This window comes from Oncorhynchus tshawytscha, linkage group LG18 (genome assembly GCF_018296145.1).
Source record: "Oncorhynchus tshawytscha isolate Ot180627B linkage group LG18, Otsh_v2.0, whole genome shotgun sequence".
NCBI classification, from domain to species: Eukaryota; Metazoa; Chordata; class Actinopteri; order Salmoniformes; family Salmonidae; genus Oncorhynchus; species Oncorhynchus tshawytscha.
In genome coordinates this window covers 30,278,869-30,293,479 of record NC_056446.1, presented here as the reverse complement: position 1 = coordinate 30,293,479, position 14,611 = coordinate 30,278,869, and the positions used below count along the sequence as shown (strand labels likewise).

At 43.4% G+C, this 14,611-nt stretch overlaps 1 protein-coding gene across 3 annotated transcripts in view; it reads right to left on the bottom strand.

Annotated features, from left to right (window-relative positions):
* Positions 1-3,168: 3,168 nt before the first annotated feature.
* The window catches only part of LOC112217877 (serine/threonine-protein phosphatase 2A 56 kDa regulatory subunit gamma isoform), a 41,255-nt gene continuing 29,812 nt past the window's right edge, over positions 3,169-14,611 (bottom strand). For all 3 annotated transcript variants that reach the window (XM_024378475.2, XM_024378476.2, XM_024378477.2), the window contains 12 exons: positions 11,997-12,107; positions 11,719-11,811; positions 11,493-11,623; positions 11,077-11,136; positions 10,870-10,978; positions 10,615-10,668; positions 9,703-9,873; positions 9,423-9,550; positions 9,206-9,307; positions 8,822-8,894; positions 7,983-8,093; positions 3,169-5,372 (listed from right to left, as the gene is read on the bottom strand). In XM_024378475.2, coding sequence (XP_024234243.1) covers positions 5,238-5,372; positions 7,983-8,093; positions 8,822-8,894; positions 9,206-9,307; positions 9,423-9,550; positions 9,703-9,873; positions 10,615-10,668; positions 10,870-10,978; positions 11,077-11,136; positions 11,493-11,623; positions 11,719-11,811; positions 11,997-12,107 — 1,278 coding nt within the window. In that variant the 3' untranslated portion in view covers positions 3,169-5,237. The remainder of the gene's footprint in view (positions 5,373-7,982; positions 8,094-8,821; positions 8,895-9,205; positions 9,308-9,422; positions 9,551-9,702; positions 9,874-10,614; positions 10,669-10,869; positions 10,979-11,076; positions 11,137-11,492; positions 11,624-11,718; positions 11,812-11,996; positions 12,108-14,611) is intronic.

The window sequence follows — 14,611 nt, the reverse complement described above, 5'->3', positions numbered from 1 at the left end:
CACGGTCACCTAATAATCCCCAGTTTACAATTGGCCCATTCATCCCCCTCTCCCCTGTAGCTATTGCCCGGGTCATTGCTGGAAATGAGAAAGTGTTCTCAGTCAACTTACCTGGTAAAATAACAAATAAAATAAGCCGTGTAGAATTGAAAGAGAAAAAAAAAACGCTTTAAAACTAACATTTTATTTCCGCAAAATGTGTAGAATTCCAAGAAATTTGCCTTAAAAAAGTTAAATTTGGTAACCAACCACCTGAAACCCATTTTTATCCATAACAGAAATTATGCATTATACCTGCAGACTTACAACATAATATTAATAGGTTCATTGTATGCTAGATATTGGAACAGTCAATAAAACAGCTCAGGCGTTTATGTAATTGGTATTGTTTGCATAAAGCATTTAAAATGTTTGGAAGCATAATTAGTGCACAATTGTATTTTTATAGTTTACTCTCCGATAGACAGCACTGCTATAAAATGTTTTCTGGTATGAGTCAGTGTATGCCTTCTACTGTATTAAAGATGAAAAAAAAAAACAGGCTTCTAAATGTACATATTCTCTCTCGGTGATGTGTGGAGATATAATATTCTAGTCAAAGGCAATCTCCAGATTCTGAGTGATGGAGATACATTGGAAACATTGATAAGTGATCATCCGTGTCCATGGATACAGAACTAAATAAGGATAGGGGATGGAGTTCGTCAAGGAGTAGTTTCACATGGCCATCCTTCCAAATCGTGTCACAGGCTTCCAAGGGTAGTAAATGAGGAATTAGGCAGCAAATCATGAAAGCACTATGCCTGTTCTAGGATGAAAATATAAAAACTCACATGTTCTCTTTATTTACCATATACAGCTAGATAGATGTACACCACTGGAGAATTTGGATAAAAGCACACACAATGCAGATGTATGTAGGAACTCATCACGTACATTAAAATGCTGAAACAAAGAAAATCTTGGATTACAAATCGATAAAAAAATAGTAGAATCCAAATTCAAAACTGTTCTAAAATGCATATAGGTCACGTGTTGACGTCTGTGCCACATCAACTGTGGTAGCTAATAACCTTTGTTTTCTGTACACAGGAGACATTCTGTACAAAATATTACATCTACCATGTAGTAGCTATAACAAAATAAAAGTACATTTATATGGACAATTTTAGATGAGGCCAATTATCATACAGGGTGTAAACCAAGAGACACTTGCAGAATCATTATTTTCAAAATAAACAAAACCATACAGTGCCTTCGCACTAAGTATTCAGAACCCTTGACTTTTCCCACATTAGCCTTATTCTAAAATGGACGGAGAAAACAAACTACTGAGCAATCTACACAGAACCCAACAATGACAAAAGGGAAACCCGTTATTTTTTTTATACGTTTGCCAATTTATAAAAAAACAGAAATACCTTATTTACATAAGTATTCAGACCCTTTGCTATGAGACTAAACATTGAGCTCAGGTGCATGCCATTTCCATTTACCATCCTTGAGATGTTTCTTCAACTTGGTTGGAGTCCATCTGTGGTAAATTCAATTGATTGGACATGATTTGGAAAGGCACACACCTATCTATATAAGGTCCCACAGTTGGCAGTGCATGTCCGAGCAAAAACCAAGCCATTGAGGTCAAAGTAATTGTCCGTAGAGCGCTGAGACAGGAGTGTCGAGGCACAGATCTGGGGAAGGGTACCAAAACATTTCTGCAGCATTGAAGTTCCCCAAGAACACAGTGGCCTCCATTCTTAGAGGAAGTTTGGAACCACCAAGATTCTTCCTAGAGCTGGCCGCTCAGCGGTCTGGGGAGAAGGGCCTTGGTCAGGGATGTGACCAAGAACCCGATGGTAACTGACAGAGCTCCAGAGTTCCTCTGTGGAGATGGGAGAACCTTCCAGAAGGACAACAATCTCTGTAGAACTCCACCAATCAGACCTTTATGGTAGAGTTGCCAGAAGAAAGCAACTCCTCAGTAAAAAGGCACGACAGCCTACTTGGAGTTTGCCATAAAGCAACTAAAGACTCTCAGACCATGACAAAGAAGATTCTCTGCTCTGATGAAACAAAGATCAACCTCTTTGGCCAGAATACCAAGCATCTGGAGGAAACCTGGCCCCATTCCTACATGGAAGCATGGTGGTGGTGGCATCATGCTGTGGGGATGTTTTTCAGCAGCAGGGAATAGGAGACTAGTCAGGATTGAGGCAAAGATGAACAGACAAACGTACAGCAAGACCATTGATGAAGTCCTGAGTGTTCTGGAACAGGTTCTCAGACTGGGGCAAAGATTCTCATTTCAGCAGGACAACGACCCTAAGCACACAGACAAAACAATGCAGGAGTGGCTTCGGGAGAAGTCTCAATGGCCTTGAGTGGCCCAAATAGAGCCTGGACTTGAACCCAATCGAACATCTCTGGGGAGACCTGAATATAGCTGTGCAGAAATTCTCCCCATCCAACCTGACAGAGCTTGAGAGGATCTGCATGGGAGAACCTCCCCAAATACAGGTGTGCCAGGCTGGTAGCATCATACCCAAGGAGAGTGAAGGCTGTAATCACTGCTAAAAGGTGCTTCAACAAAGTACTGAGTAAAGGGTCTAAATACCTATGTAAATGTTCTAGATAAAAAAATAAAAAATAAAAAATGTGCCCAAATTTCAAAAAAAACTTTCTGCTTTGTCATTATGGGGTAATGTGAGTAGATTGATAAGGGGGAAAACAACTTAATACATTTTAGAATTAGGCTGTAACGTAACAAAATGTGGATAAAGTCGAGGGGTCTGAATACTTTCCAAATGCACTGTATGTAAAATATAGAGAGCGCCACAGATGCTACAATATTAAAGCAATTTGATGAAGAACAACAGTCACAAACAGAGTCCTCTCTGCTCTCAGGACACTGGGAATAGCCAGGGATCCATTCACATTCAGTCAACTGAATTTCCAATTCTCCTCTGTGAAGCAATGAGGAACATTTGTATTTCAGATTACTTCCTTAATTGACCCAAACCCTGGTGCCATCTAGTTTTGTTTGTGCCATCTATAAAAGCACTCTACCTCCTTTTAGTAATTTTACAGCAAAATAGTTGGGGGGGCGGCATACATTTATGGTGAATGATATTCTTTAAGACAAAGAAAATAATCTAGAAAGAGACAGTGAAACGTCATGATAGTAATATATTTACAATTTGCACATTCAATCTGAACATCAGAGTTTTTGCAGGCAATGAAAAAGACCCTGCACACATCCAGAAGTAGTGTCTCACACAGAGCTTCTCTACAGGGATACAGCCAGAGTGCATGTCTGTCTGGGGACTCAAACAATGGTGCATCTTAAAATGGCACACTATTTCCTATATAGTGCACTTCTTTCGATCACGGTCCATAGGGGAATAAGGTGCCATTTGGGGGACGTCCTAAATGGAACAGGGCGAGGGGTAATAAGATCAGGTTGAATGAGAAGCATCCTTCTCTACACGTTTTTCCATCAGGCACACAGAGGAACTGACGTGACTAAACAGACCAGACAGCACGAATGATTAATTCATTTTGGATCTTGGGTTTTTATTCTTCAAGTTTTATCAGGAAGTGCTTCTATCTTAAGTCTTTGGGGCTTACCCACTCCTCTCTAGCTTGACCACAATCATTGATCTGCTTTGTAGATTTAACAAAAACAACTTGTATGCGTTTTACACTAAACATGGCCCTAAATACTCTGTGGGTAGGTGTGAGTGTCATTGTGTTTCAACGTGCGTCTCTCTGGTCTGTTGGGAAGCTAATGCTAAATTGAACATGGTTCTGCATTCACATAACACTGCTATTCTACTCTCAGTTTAGCCGCTTGTACAATAAAGGCACTATGAAAGGAAAGGCTTGATGAATTTTGACTGACTACAGACAATGATCTTATGTGACTGAACTAGGCTACTTAGTTATCAAGGTATAAAAGCAACATCAGAAAGTGGTTATGAAGAGTAGAGAGCAGTGAGGAGCAGGTATTCCTGTGTGTAGCCCAGTACGGCTCCTCCCACACTACAGCTCAATGAGAGTCTGTAAACACTGAACTAGAACACAGACCTCAGCTTTCACAACACTAACATGACTTGGATGTCTTGATCAATACTGATTATGAATGAAGACACGAACAGACCGACAGGGAATGGGATTGACGTGTTCACATGGACAGTAAACTCCAATGGATCCAGAAAACAATTGATGTGCTGTGCCCTCAGTTTTAGAACACCATTAACCATTGTTCAAACCAACCAAACACACTGCAACTTATTGCCTACAATATCATAGAGCGAAGAAAGGGTGGATAAGTTTTTAAAAAAGCAAGAAAAAGCAAGCGTGAGGTTGGAACCAAACTAGGTCTGTACAGACCAGCTGATGTCCAGTGGACAGAAGAACCCCCCTTTCACTAAGCCAAGCACATTTAGAGCCACAACTTTATTACGTCTCTTGGCGGTCCCCAATAATTCCCCTCCCATCAAATCAATCCTAGCAGAACACAAGAAAAATATTACGCTTATGGCAATAGCAGCAGTAACTAGGCAACAAAGAATAAACATGAGAGAGAAGGACTGTGCTTTCCTCTCTATGCTGAGAGAGCGAGAGAGGAGACTAAATTGCTTCTTCCTTCGCCCATTACGTACAGTATGCATCTATAATACATGTCTGTCTGCCAATCCTATTGCCAGTGCACATGACATCTAGAATGAGGATGAGAGAAAAACAGAAAGAACCCAACAAATTAAAACAATAACAGAAGACCTGAGAAAAATGACCACAAGGGGACAGCACTGCTTTTACAAGACAGAGAGAGGGAGGGAGGGCAACAATGTCATGTTTGGTGGTCATGTCATACAGTCCTGTGCCATTGACATCTCTGGGCAGGGCTGCAGCAAACTGGGGAACACTTCAGAGTTGGACTGGTGGAGTTGTTTGAGCTGCAGCTTCTTTCAGCCAGGCCATTCTGTTTTGTTCTATTCTGGTCTGGACTGTTCTGGGCCCCCCGGGGCTGGTCTGTCTGTCAGTATGTGGTGTCTGACTGTGTATGTGTGACTGTCTGTACGTGTGTGTGTGTGTGTGTGTGTGTGTGAGAGAGAGGGAGACTGTCTGTACGTCTGTGTGTGCGACTGTCTGTACGTGTGTGTGTGTGTGTGTGTGTGAGAGTGAGAGAGAGAGAGACTGTCTGTACGTGTTTGCTCGTGTACGTGCGTGTGTCTTTAGTGTCCGTCGTGTGGTGTGACCATATCATTGGCCCTCCGGTGCGTCTCCAGGGCCTTGACGGTGGAGATGTCCTGAGGCAGCTCAGACTTCCTCCTGACCAGCGGACGCTCCTTACGCTCATTCCTCTGGAGCTTTCGGGGGAGAGGGAGAACAGTTATAGAACAGTCAAACCAAAATCTACAAAGTATTAAGATCATCGCGGAGATCATCCTATGTGGATGTATTCTCCAAATAGCATGTACGAGGTTGCGCTGGCTGTTAGCCTATTCAGCGTGGTGTCTAAGCAAGCTAGATCCTCCCGTCCCTGATTGTTATTAAGCTGCTGCTAATTTGCATAAACGTCGGACTCTTTAGTCACCGACAGTTGAAGTCTGCGTTCGGGGAAGCATCACGACTGTGTTGCTTTGTGGATGTGAGGTGCAATTTAGGGAAAAGAAGATGCATCACTTATTCTGCTGTTATATTGCACATGCAGTGAGAGGAAAAAAAATGGTTCTTTGTTAGTTGTAATTTCCCAGACGGACGTAAATGTTTCACCATTAAAGATCCCAGCTCAGTAGCTAAGCCACATTTAATTTATCACATGCTCCGAATACAACAGGTGTAGGTAGACCTTACCGTGAAATGCTTACTTAAATAAAAGCCCTTAACTTTATTTCTTGAACTGCATTGTTGGTTTAATAAATAAATAAATAATAAAAAAATACATTAAATTTAAACTATATTTAAATTAAAGTTAAAATAAAATAATAACGAACCTATATACAGGGGGTACCAAGTTAATGTGTGGGGGTACAGGTTATTCGAGGTAATTTGTACATAGGTAGGGGTAAACTGACTGTGCATAGATAAACAGCGAGTAGCAGTGTATAAATAAAGGGGGGGTCAATGTAAGTAGTCCGGGTGGCCATTTGGTTATGTGTTCAGCAGTCTAATGGAGCATTTTGGACCTAGACTTGGCGCTCTGGTACCACTTGCCATGCAGTAGAAGAGAGAACATTGTCTTGCTGTGTTTAGACCATGATAGTTTGTTGGTGATGTGTACACCAAGGAACTTCAAACTCCTGACCCCACTACACAACAGCCCCGTCAATGTTTAATGGGGGCCTGTTCAGCCCTCCTTTTCCTGTAGCTAACGATCAGCTCATTTGTCTTGCTAACATTGAGGTAGAGGTTGTTGTCTTGGCACCACACTCAAGGTCTCTGACCTCCTCCCTACAGGCTGTCTCATTGTTGTCAGTGATCAGTCCTACCACCGTTGTGCCTTTCTAGGGAGTTTTTCCTAGCCACCATGCTTCTACATCTGCATTTCTTGCTGTTTGAGGTTATAGGCTAGGTTTCTGTACAGTACTTTGTGACATCGGCTGATGTAAAAAGGGCTTTATAAATACATCTGATTGATTGATTAATGATGGTGTTGGAGTCATGCTTGACCACGCAGTTGTGGGTGAACAGGGAGTACAGGAAGGGACTAAGCACGCACCACTGAGGGGCCCCCCGTGTTGAGGATCAGCGCGGCAGATGTGGGGATGTTGTGTTGTTTTCTACCCTTACCACCTGGGGGCGGCCAGTCAGGAAGTACAGGATCCAGTTGCAAAGGTAGGTGTTTAGTCCCAGGGTCCTAAGCTTAGTGGTGAGCTTTGAGGGCACTATGGTGCAACCTTGTTTCTCGCTCCCACCTTTGATAACAAATTACCTCCAATTGTTTGATTGCTAGAAGTAGTGCCTGGTCTTATGGAGGCATTAGACTGATCACACATCCTCTTTAAGAGACGGGGGAACAGTTACACATCCAGAGTCCATCAACCTAAACAAACCTTCTCTAGTCCTTGATAGTCCTCAGTGCTGCTAGAATTCAAATAGCACGTTTAACTAGGTCTATCACGTCTTGACTAGATCTCAACTTGTATACCCAACTCAGCCCAATCCATCATGTCCTAGATATGTAGTAGTCCTGTATGAAGTGTACACTTTAGTATACATTACCATCAGCTCTCCCCTGCCTTAGAAATGTGAGCCTGCCTATAGATGATTGTCGATAAGTACATCACTCACAGCCCTCTTCCCCGACCCTGTCCCTCTCCAACCTACATTACATCCCAAATGGCACCCTATTCCCTATGTAGTGCACTACTTTGTACCAGGGCCCATAGGGCTCTGTTGAAAGTAGCGCACTATATAGGGGATATGGTGCCATTTATGACAGCCTGGGCAGTAGGCAAGGAGAGGGCTGTGAATGGCGTACTTCTACTCCTACCCATGCTGCACTATTCCTGTTCCTACACGTCTGTCTCCACCCCTCTTAACCCTTAGCCTACAATTTCTGCACCCCAGCAGGAATCTAATGAACATAATAATACAAAATCCCCATCAACATCTGACTGTTGAAGCTAGAGATGTTTTTGCATGGGCAGCGTCTCAAAACACCACATCCGCCGATATCACCCTCTACCTTCAGGGGCCTTTAAATTACACATCTAACAGCTACATGATACTTGGTAGGACCATCTTAAACAATTCCATAATGTTAGCTTAGAATATCCCCCACCCAGGCTTAGACTCCAGGGTTAAAACTGCAACAAGGTGTGACAGGAAGCACCAGATTCTGATGCTACATTTCAAACAGCTCGGGAGACTGTGCTCTGAACCTTCACACGAACAGTCTAATTCAATGCACTGACTGCATGGAGGACGTCAGAGGAATAGCACGCTAGCCCGCCCGCCCCCCCAACACACAGTACCTGCGTGGCTTCTTCCTCTATGGTCTTCTTCAAGATGTTAACATCCTCCATCATTGGTCCGTCTGTCTCCATAGGACTACCCAGGTCTGACGGGTCCACGTACACCAGGAACTAAACACACCGAGAGAGAGAGAGGGTAGGATTATAATGAGACAACAGGAAGTAAACCCAGCGGAGAGGTGAGGAACTCCCAGAACCAAAGATAATGATAGACCTTTTTAGATCATTTGGTCAAATCCATGATGAGTCAGATGATTTCTGGTTGTTGGGTTCTGAGCCATAGAATACACCTACGTATCTGGTGCTGCCTGGGCTGTTCTGTGGTGGAGGACTAGTGGCAAAACTACTGGCTCAGTTGGTAGAGCATGGTGCTTGCAACACCAGGGTTGTGGGTTTGATTACCACAGGGGAAGAGATAGAGATAGAGATAGAGATACACACATCTATATACATACACACACACACACACACTGGTCCCCTGTGGGAATCAAACCCACAACCCTGGTGTTGCAAGCACCATGCTCTAGCTTATGTCATGCAATAAAATGCAAATTAATCACTTAAAAATCATACAATGTGATTTTCTGGATTTTTGTTTTAGTTTGTCTCTCACAGTTGAAGTTATAAAAATTACAGATCTCTACATGCTTTGTAAGTAGGAAAACCTGCAAAATCAGCAGTGTATCAAATACTTGTTCTCCCCACTGTATGCATGCATGCATATACACAGTCGCTCTGGATAAAAGCATCTACTAAATGACTAAAATGTCAAATGCTTAAGAGAGCAAGAGACAACGGGGCTGGATTAAAACACACGGGGAAAGATGCTTAGAGCTCACCTGAGGGTTGGACTTGGCCAGATTCTCAATCTTCACCCACGCCTCTTCTCTCTCTTTCCACTTGGCCTTCTCTCTTCACACACACACACACACACACACACACACACACACAAACAGGTTTAGGGAGACAGTGGAACAGATCAGACAATGACGGGTTTAGGGAGACAGGGGAACAGATCACAACGACAGGGGAACAGACATCACAACGACAGGTTTAGAGACGGGAACAAAGATCAGACGACAGCGGAACCGTCATTTCAAGATGAAATCTGCTAAGTGGAGACAGACGTAGAATGAAACTATGTGGGTGGACGCTGCGAATGAATGAACAGTTATGACAAAGGTTTTATTCAGTGTGTGTGTTTAGAGGTAAAGTAGTCTTACTTGTTCTTCTCTGTTCTGAACTGCTGTGTGCAGTCATCAAACAGCTTCTGGTTCATCTCCATGAAGAGCTTCAGGGCGTTGTATATCAGACCGTGGATCGTCCTGCACACACATTAACCATACATATGGACCCATGTTTACTTCTCGTTCACAGGGCAGCAACAGAGAGCAGGAGAAAGAGTCTGCTCCATAGTGGTAGGTTAGCAGAGTGGCTCACTTGTTCCAGTGGGTCTTGGAGTTGAGGTAGAGCGAGGGGAACATGATAGGGAGGATCCTGGCAGCATTGTCACTGATCAAACTCATGATGTACTCATTGTTCCAGTAGTACAGCGCTCGCTCTGCCACCTGATACACAGAGAGGGATGCCTGGTAAGGCCACACCATAGCACAGATAACCACACACACACACACACACACACACACACAAGCCTGGACATGCGCAACACACGCATATGCACAACACACACTGCATGAGTTCCACCAGATCAACAACACACCTGGAAGTGAGGGCTGGACACACACTTGGCCAGCTGTCTGAAGAGAGGCTCCATGACCTTGACGAACTCAGAGGGTTCGATGACGTCCAGGATTTCCTCCAGCTCATTGAGGAACATCACCTCCTTTGGACTGTGTGTCTTCGGCCAGTACTTCAACAGAGCCATCACCGTCTACGAGATTAGTCATACATTAATACTGAACTAACCAGTCCCTCCCACAGAGCTGTGGGTCGAACTAACCAGTCCCTCCCACAGAGCTGTGGGTCTAACTAACCAGTCCCTCCCACAGAGCTGTGGGTCTAACTAACCAGTCCCTCCCACAGAGCTGTGGGTCTAACTAACCAGTCCCTCCCACAGAGCTGTGGGTCTAACTAACCAGTCCCTCCCACAGAGCTGTGGGTCTAACTAACCAGTCCCTCCCACAGAGCTGTGGGTCTAACTAACCAGTCCCTCCCACAGAGCTGTGGGTCTAACTAACCAGTCCCTCCCACAGAGCTGTGGGTCTAACTAACCAGTCCCTCCCACAGAGCTGTGGGTCTAACTAACCAGTCCCTCCCACAGAGCTGTGGGTCTAACTAACCAGTCCCTCCCACAGAGCTGTGGGTCTAACTAACCAGTCCCTCCCACAGAGCTGTGGGTCTAACTAACCAGTCCCTCCCACAGAGCTGTGGGTCTAACTAACCAGTCCCTCCCACAGAGCTGTGGGTCTAACTAACCAGTCCCTCCCACAGAGCTGTGGGTCTAACTAGTCACATAGAGCTGTGTGTTTTGGCCAGTACTTTAACAGAGCCATCACTGTCTATAGAGAAGATTCACACATTCACACTAAGCCAGCATTAGAGCAAAGTACTAACCTCACGCATTCCATGGGGGAATGGTGATTTTTGCCCAGCGAACAGCAAGATGTCTTACCGGTTCTGTGAGAGTGCTATCCTTCTCTAGAAACTGCACCACGCAATAAGCCAGCTAGAAAAGACAGAAACAAAAAAGCAGATTAACTACAACCATCATGTCGACACCGCTTAATACAACTAATAAAACACTTATTACAACCTATAACACATATAGGCCTAAACAAAAGGTTTATTGTATTGCAGGCCTAAGTCTTTAACTGCACGGTCTTTAACAGTAACGTGTTTGAAACCAAAGGTAGTTAGGGATAGCTACCTGTGGGTGATAGACACTAAGGGACTTGACTTTGTGTAAAGGCAGCAACACTTTCAACAGGAAAATCTTGTGCTCCTCTTTCAACGGTAAGGCAAAGCCATTGATTATGCTGCAAAACAGAAGGATTTGAAGGTTGTGATCAGCAATGTAATACTTCTGATCAACACAAAACAATATAGGCACAAAAACGATTAAAGAACCACATACCTTCCTAATATTTCCAATAACTCTGCTATTCCGTTATGACGTTCTGTTTCATAAATGAACCTGGAAAGAAATGACAATGTCAAAGCAGAACAGAGCAGTTCAATAAATGGTCATTTAAACATTGGCAATCGCCATGTTGTGTCTCCTCATTCAAAGGCCCTTAAATATTTGGTCTTGCCCATTGAATGTCTCAACTGTCTCAAGGCTTAAACATCCTTCTTTAACCTGTCTCCTCCCCTTCATCTACACGGATTGAAGTGGATTTAACAGGTGACATCAATAAGGGATCATACTGTAGCTTTCACCTGATTTCACCTGATCAGTCTGTCATGGAAAGAGCAGGTGTTCTTAATGTTTTGTACACTCAGTGTATGACAATACAATTTCATAGTACAGTATTATGACCATTTACTCACTTATAGAATATGTTATTGATCTGTTTCCTGATGTACGCTCTCAGGCCCAGGAACTTTCCGTAGATACGATGCAGAGTGGTCTTTAGAAAGTCCCTTTCCCTAGGGTCTTCACTGTCAAACAGGTCTAATAGCTGTGGAGACAATGCAGCAGGTGACCTTAGATCACATGTACTTTCTCACACCCTGTTTATTTACTTCCAGTGAGAAAGGTCCAGTGCTTAGCTACCTGCATTACAAATTTCTGGTCGATATACTTCTTGGCCACATTTGGTTGAAAGTCTGGAGACTCCAGAAACCGGAGGAAGAACTCGTAGACGAGCTGGAGAAAGAGCAGAGGTGTACATATCAGTGGTATGAAACGGTGCACGTGTTAAATTGCTTGTTTGTGGGACCGTGGCGTGTGTGCGTGCGCGCAACTGCAAGTGTGTTGCGCCCCGCCGTGCGGTATGTGGTGTGCTTGGCTGTGTGGTATGCAGTGCGGTATGCGTGACTGTGTGTGTTTACCTGGAGGTGTGGCCACGCGGCCTCTAGAGTGGGCTCATCCTCCTCTGGGTCAAACTCAGCCCCTGTGGGGTTGGATGATGGAGGCAATGTCCTGAACATGTTCACTGCAAACTGAAGGACAGACAGACAGGCAGGTCACAACACAGCACTTCATATTATTACCATAAGGGCAATTGGAATAACTATCCTAAGCATGTGTCAATGGTTGGCCAATTCCAGCACTTTGGAAACTGACATTTTGGGTGTCTCAAAATGAATACTACCATGCTCTGCTCACACGTCGGAGAAAACATTTCGAAGTATGCATCGCTGCAAGCTTCAACGGAACGTATGCACAGAAATATGACGCAACCACAAAAAAAACAAAAATTATTGAAATCAATGGAAGCCATTATTTTGGGCTGAAGAGAAGAAATAAACTGCAACTATGTTGCCGGACTACAATATTTTCTTGATATGTTAATAAATACAGTGTTCATTTTGGCATGTTTACCTGCCTACAATACCCATTGTGCAACCCCATAGTAAGTCAATAGGTCTAACTGGCCACAAACAATTGGTAACTAGTTAGCCACGAAGAACTGACAGCTCGTCATCTAAATTGCATAACATCGGTTATCAGTCATTTTTGCCTTTTAAACTAGCTGGCTAGCTAGACTATTACGATTCACATATAGCTAGCTGATCATTCCGAAGTTAAGTTTATGTAGTCTTGTGTTGTCTGTATTGCCATTAGACTGGCTGGCTCGCAGCAGATCGAGTCTTAAAGGCAGTAATGCGTTACAGGGCAAAGTTGTACTGAGGTGACTGAGGCACGAACAGCTCGTCTCCCGACTCGTGTAAGTATTTGTAGCGTAGCTAGTAACAGATTATATGAATGTTTTCACAGTTTTCACAGAGTACTTGCAGGCTGTGTCGTAGCCCATGCAGCCATGGGTCATGACGAGTGCTAACTTAGCTAGCCCGCTAACTTGGTCAGCTTTCTAACCATGGTTCATGAGGGTTAACAACCTATAGTTACAGCACTAGCAAGTTAGCTTTTACTAGTAAACAAGTATGGTCATTGTCTAGGCTAATATTTTATGTTAATGATAGTAAGTTGCAAGCTAATGCATAAAGTTAAAACAAGTGGTCTCTTGCTGAAGTTAGCTAGCTTGTTACTTTCGTTAAATGTCTGTTAGTGTTTTCACAACACCAACATTTTACTAACGATACCAGGCCAAGCATCACAATCACAATTGATGTGCTACACCAAAAACCTGGCAGTGATACTAAATATGTTATATGAATATATTCATATTCAAATAGCTATGCCATTTCTACTAGCACATCTATCACTCCGGTGATATTTTGCTAAATTATAATTACTTGCTACTATGGCCTATTTATTGCCTTACCTCACGCCATTTGCACACACTGTATATAGACTTTTTTTCTATTGTGTTATTGACTATGTTTTGTTTATTCCACGTGTAACTGTTGTTTGTGTCGCACTGCTTTGCTTTATCTTGGCCAGGTCGCAGTTGTAAATGAGAACTTGTTCTCAACTGGCCTACCTGGTTAAATAAATACAAATATTTAAAAACTTCTACTCAATACAACACGTATTGAATTTAACTTCACACTGTATAATAGAATACTGCAAAGAATGGCTGATTTGCCCCAACTTGCAAAAGTTCTACCTGTGATTTGTCTGGACGAATGAGAGGAAGGAATACACATGCATAATGATCTGCATATCATTGTGGCAGTACAGGGAGAACACTGCATGTAACCCTCCCTCTTCAGTAAACAGACCCACACGCTCTCCCTCCGTCTCAAAAACACTCCCAAACATACTGCTGCCAACTTTAAAAACCTTATGCACCAAACAGAATTTAAGGAGCACCAGAAAGAGACATTTTAGGCTTCCAATAGGCCAACATGATTCAAAAAGGGTAGGATTCATTTCTCATGAGTAGCAAAGCAGACCCTTTCTTCCTGTGCCAATCAAATTTGCCTAGACCTACTGTCAAGTTAGGTTGTTAGCTAGGAAACATGACTGAACATTGTTATCAAACCGAGAGAGACCCGGGATTTGTTTCAAACGGCCAGCGACATGGTTTGTGAAATTATGTTTTTAGAAAGGGGAGCTCCGGTAAAATTGTTCCTTTTTTTAACCATTTGAGCTAGAGACAAGCCATTTTCTTTGCTGTAAGCTGCAAGCATGCCTTTTGCGGAGCTGTGCCCTATTTGTCCTCTCAAACTTGCAAAGTCTACTCAGACTGGCTTGTGCTCTTGGTTATACAAGGGGTGAAATTATACAAATGTATCAACTTCGCTTGCTCTGCAAGCTGCTCCAATGTATCAGAAGACTGCGTCCCCACTCACCATCACGGCTATATATTTTTTTTAATTGATGGAGGACTAAATGCCGCAGGAAGACCAGACAGAGATGCAGGTGAGTGATGGCTGGAGGGGGATCCAGCTGCCGGCTGGCTGTGTACAGCTGCCACATGTGATAGGCGCATGAAAGTGAAGCGGACATTGGACTGGCGCATACAAGAGTCTAGTTAATGTTGCTTAAATTCAACTGAATTTCTAAACAAAACAGACAATTAAGATTCCATAAACAG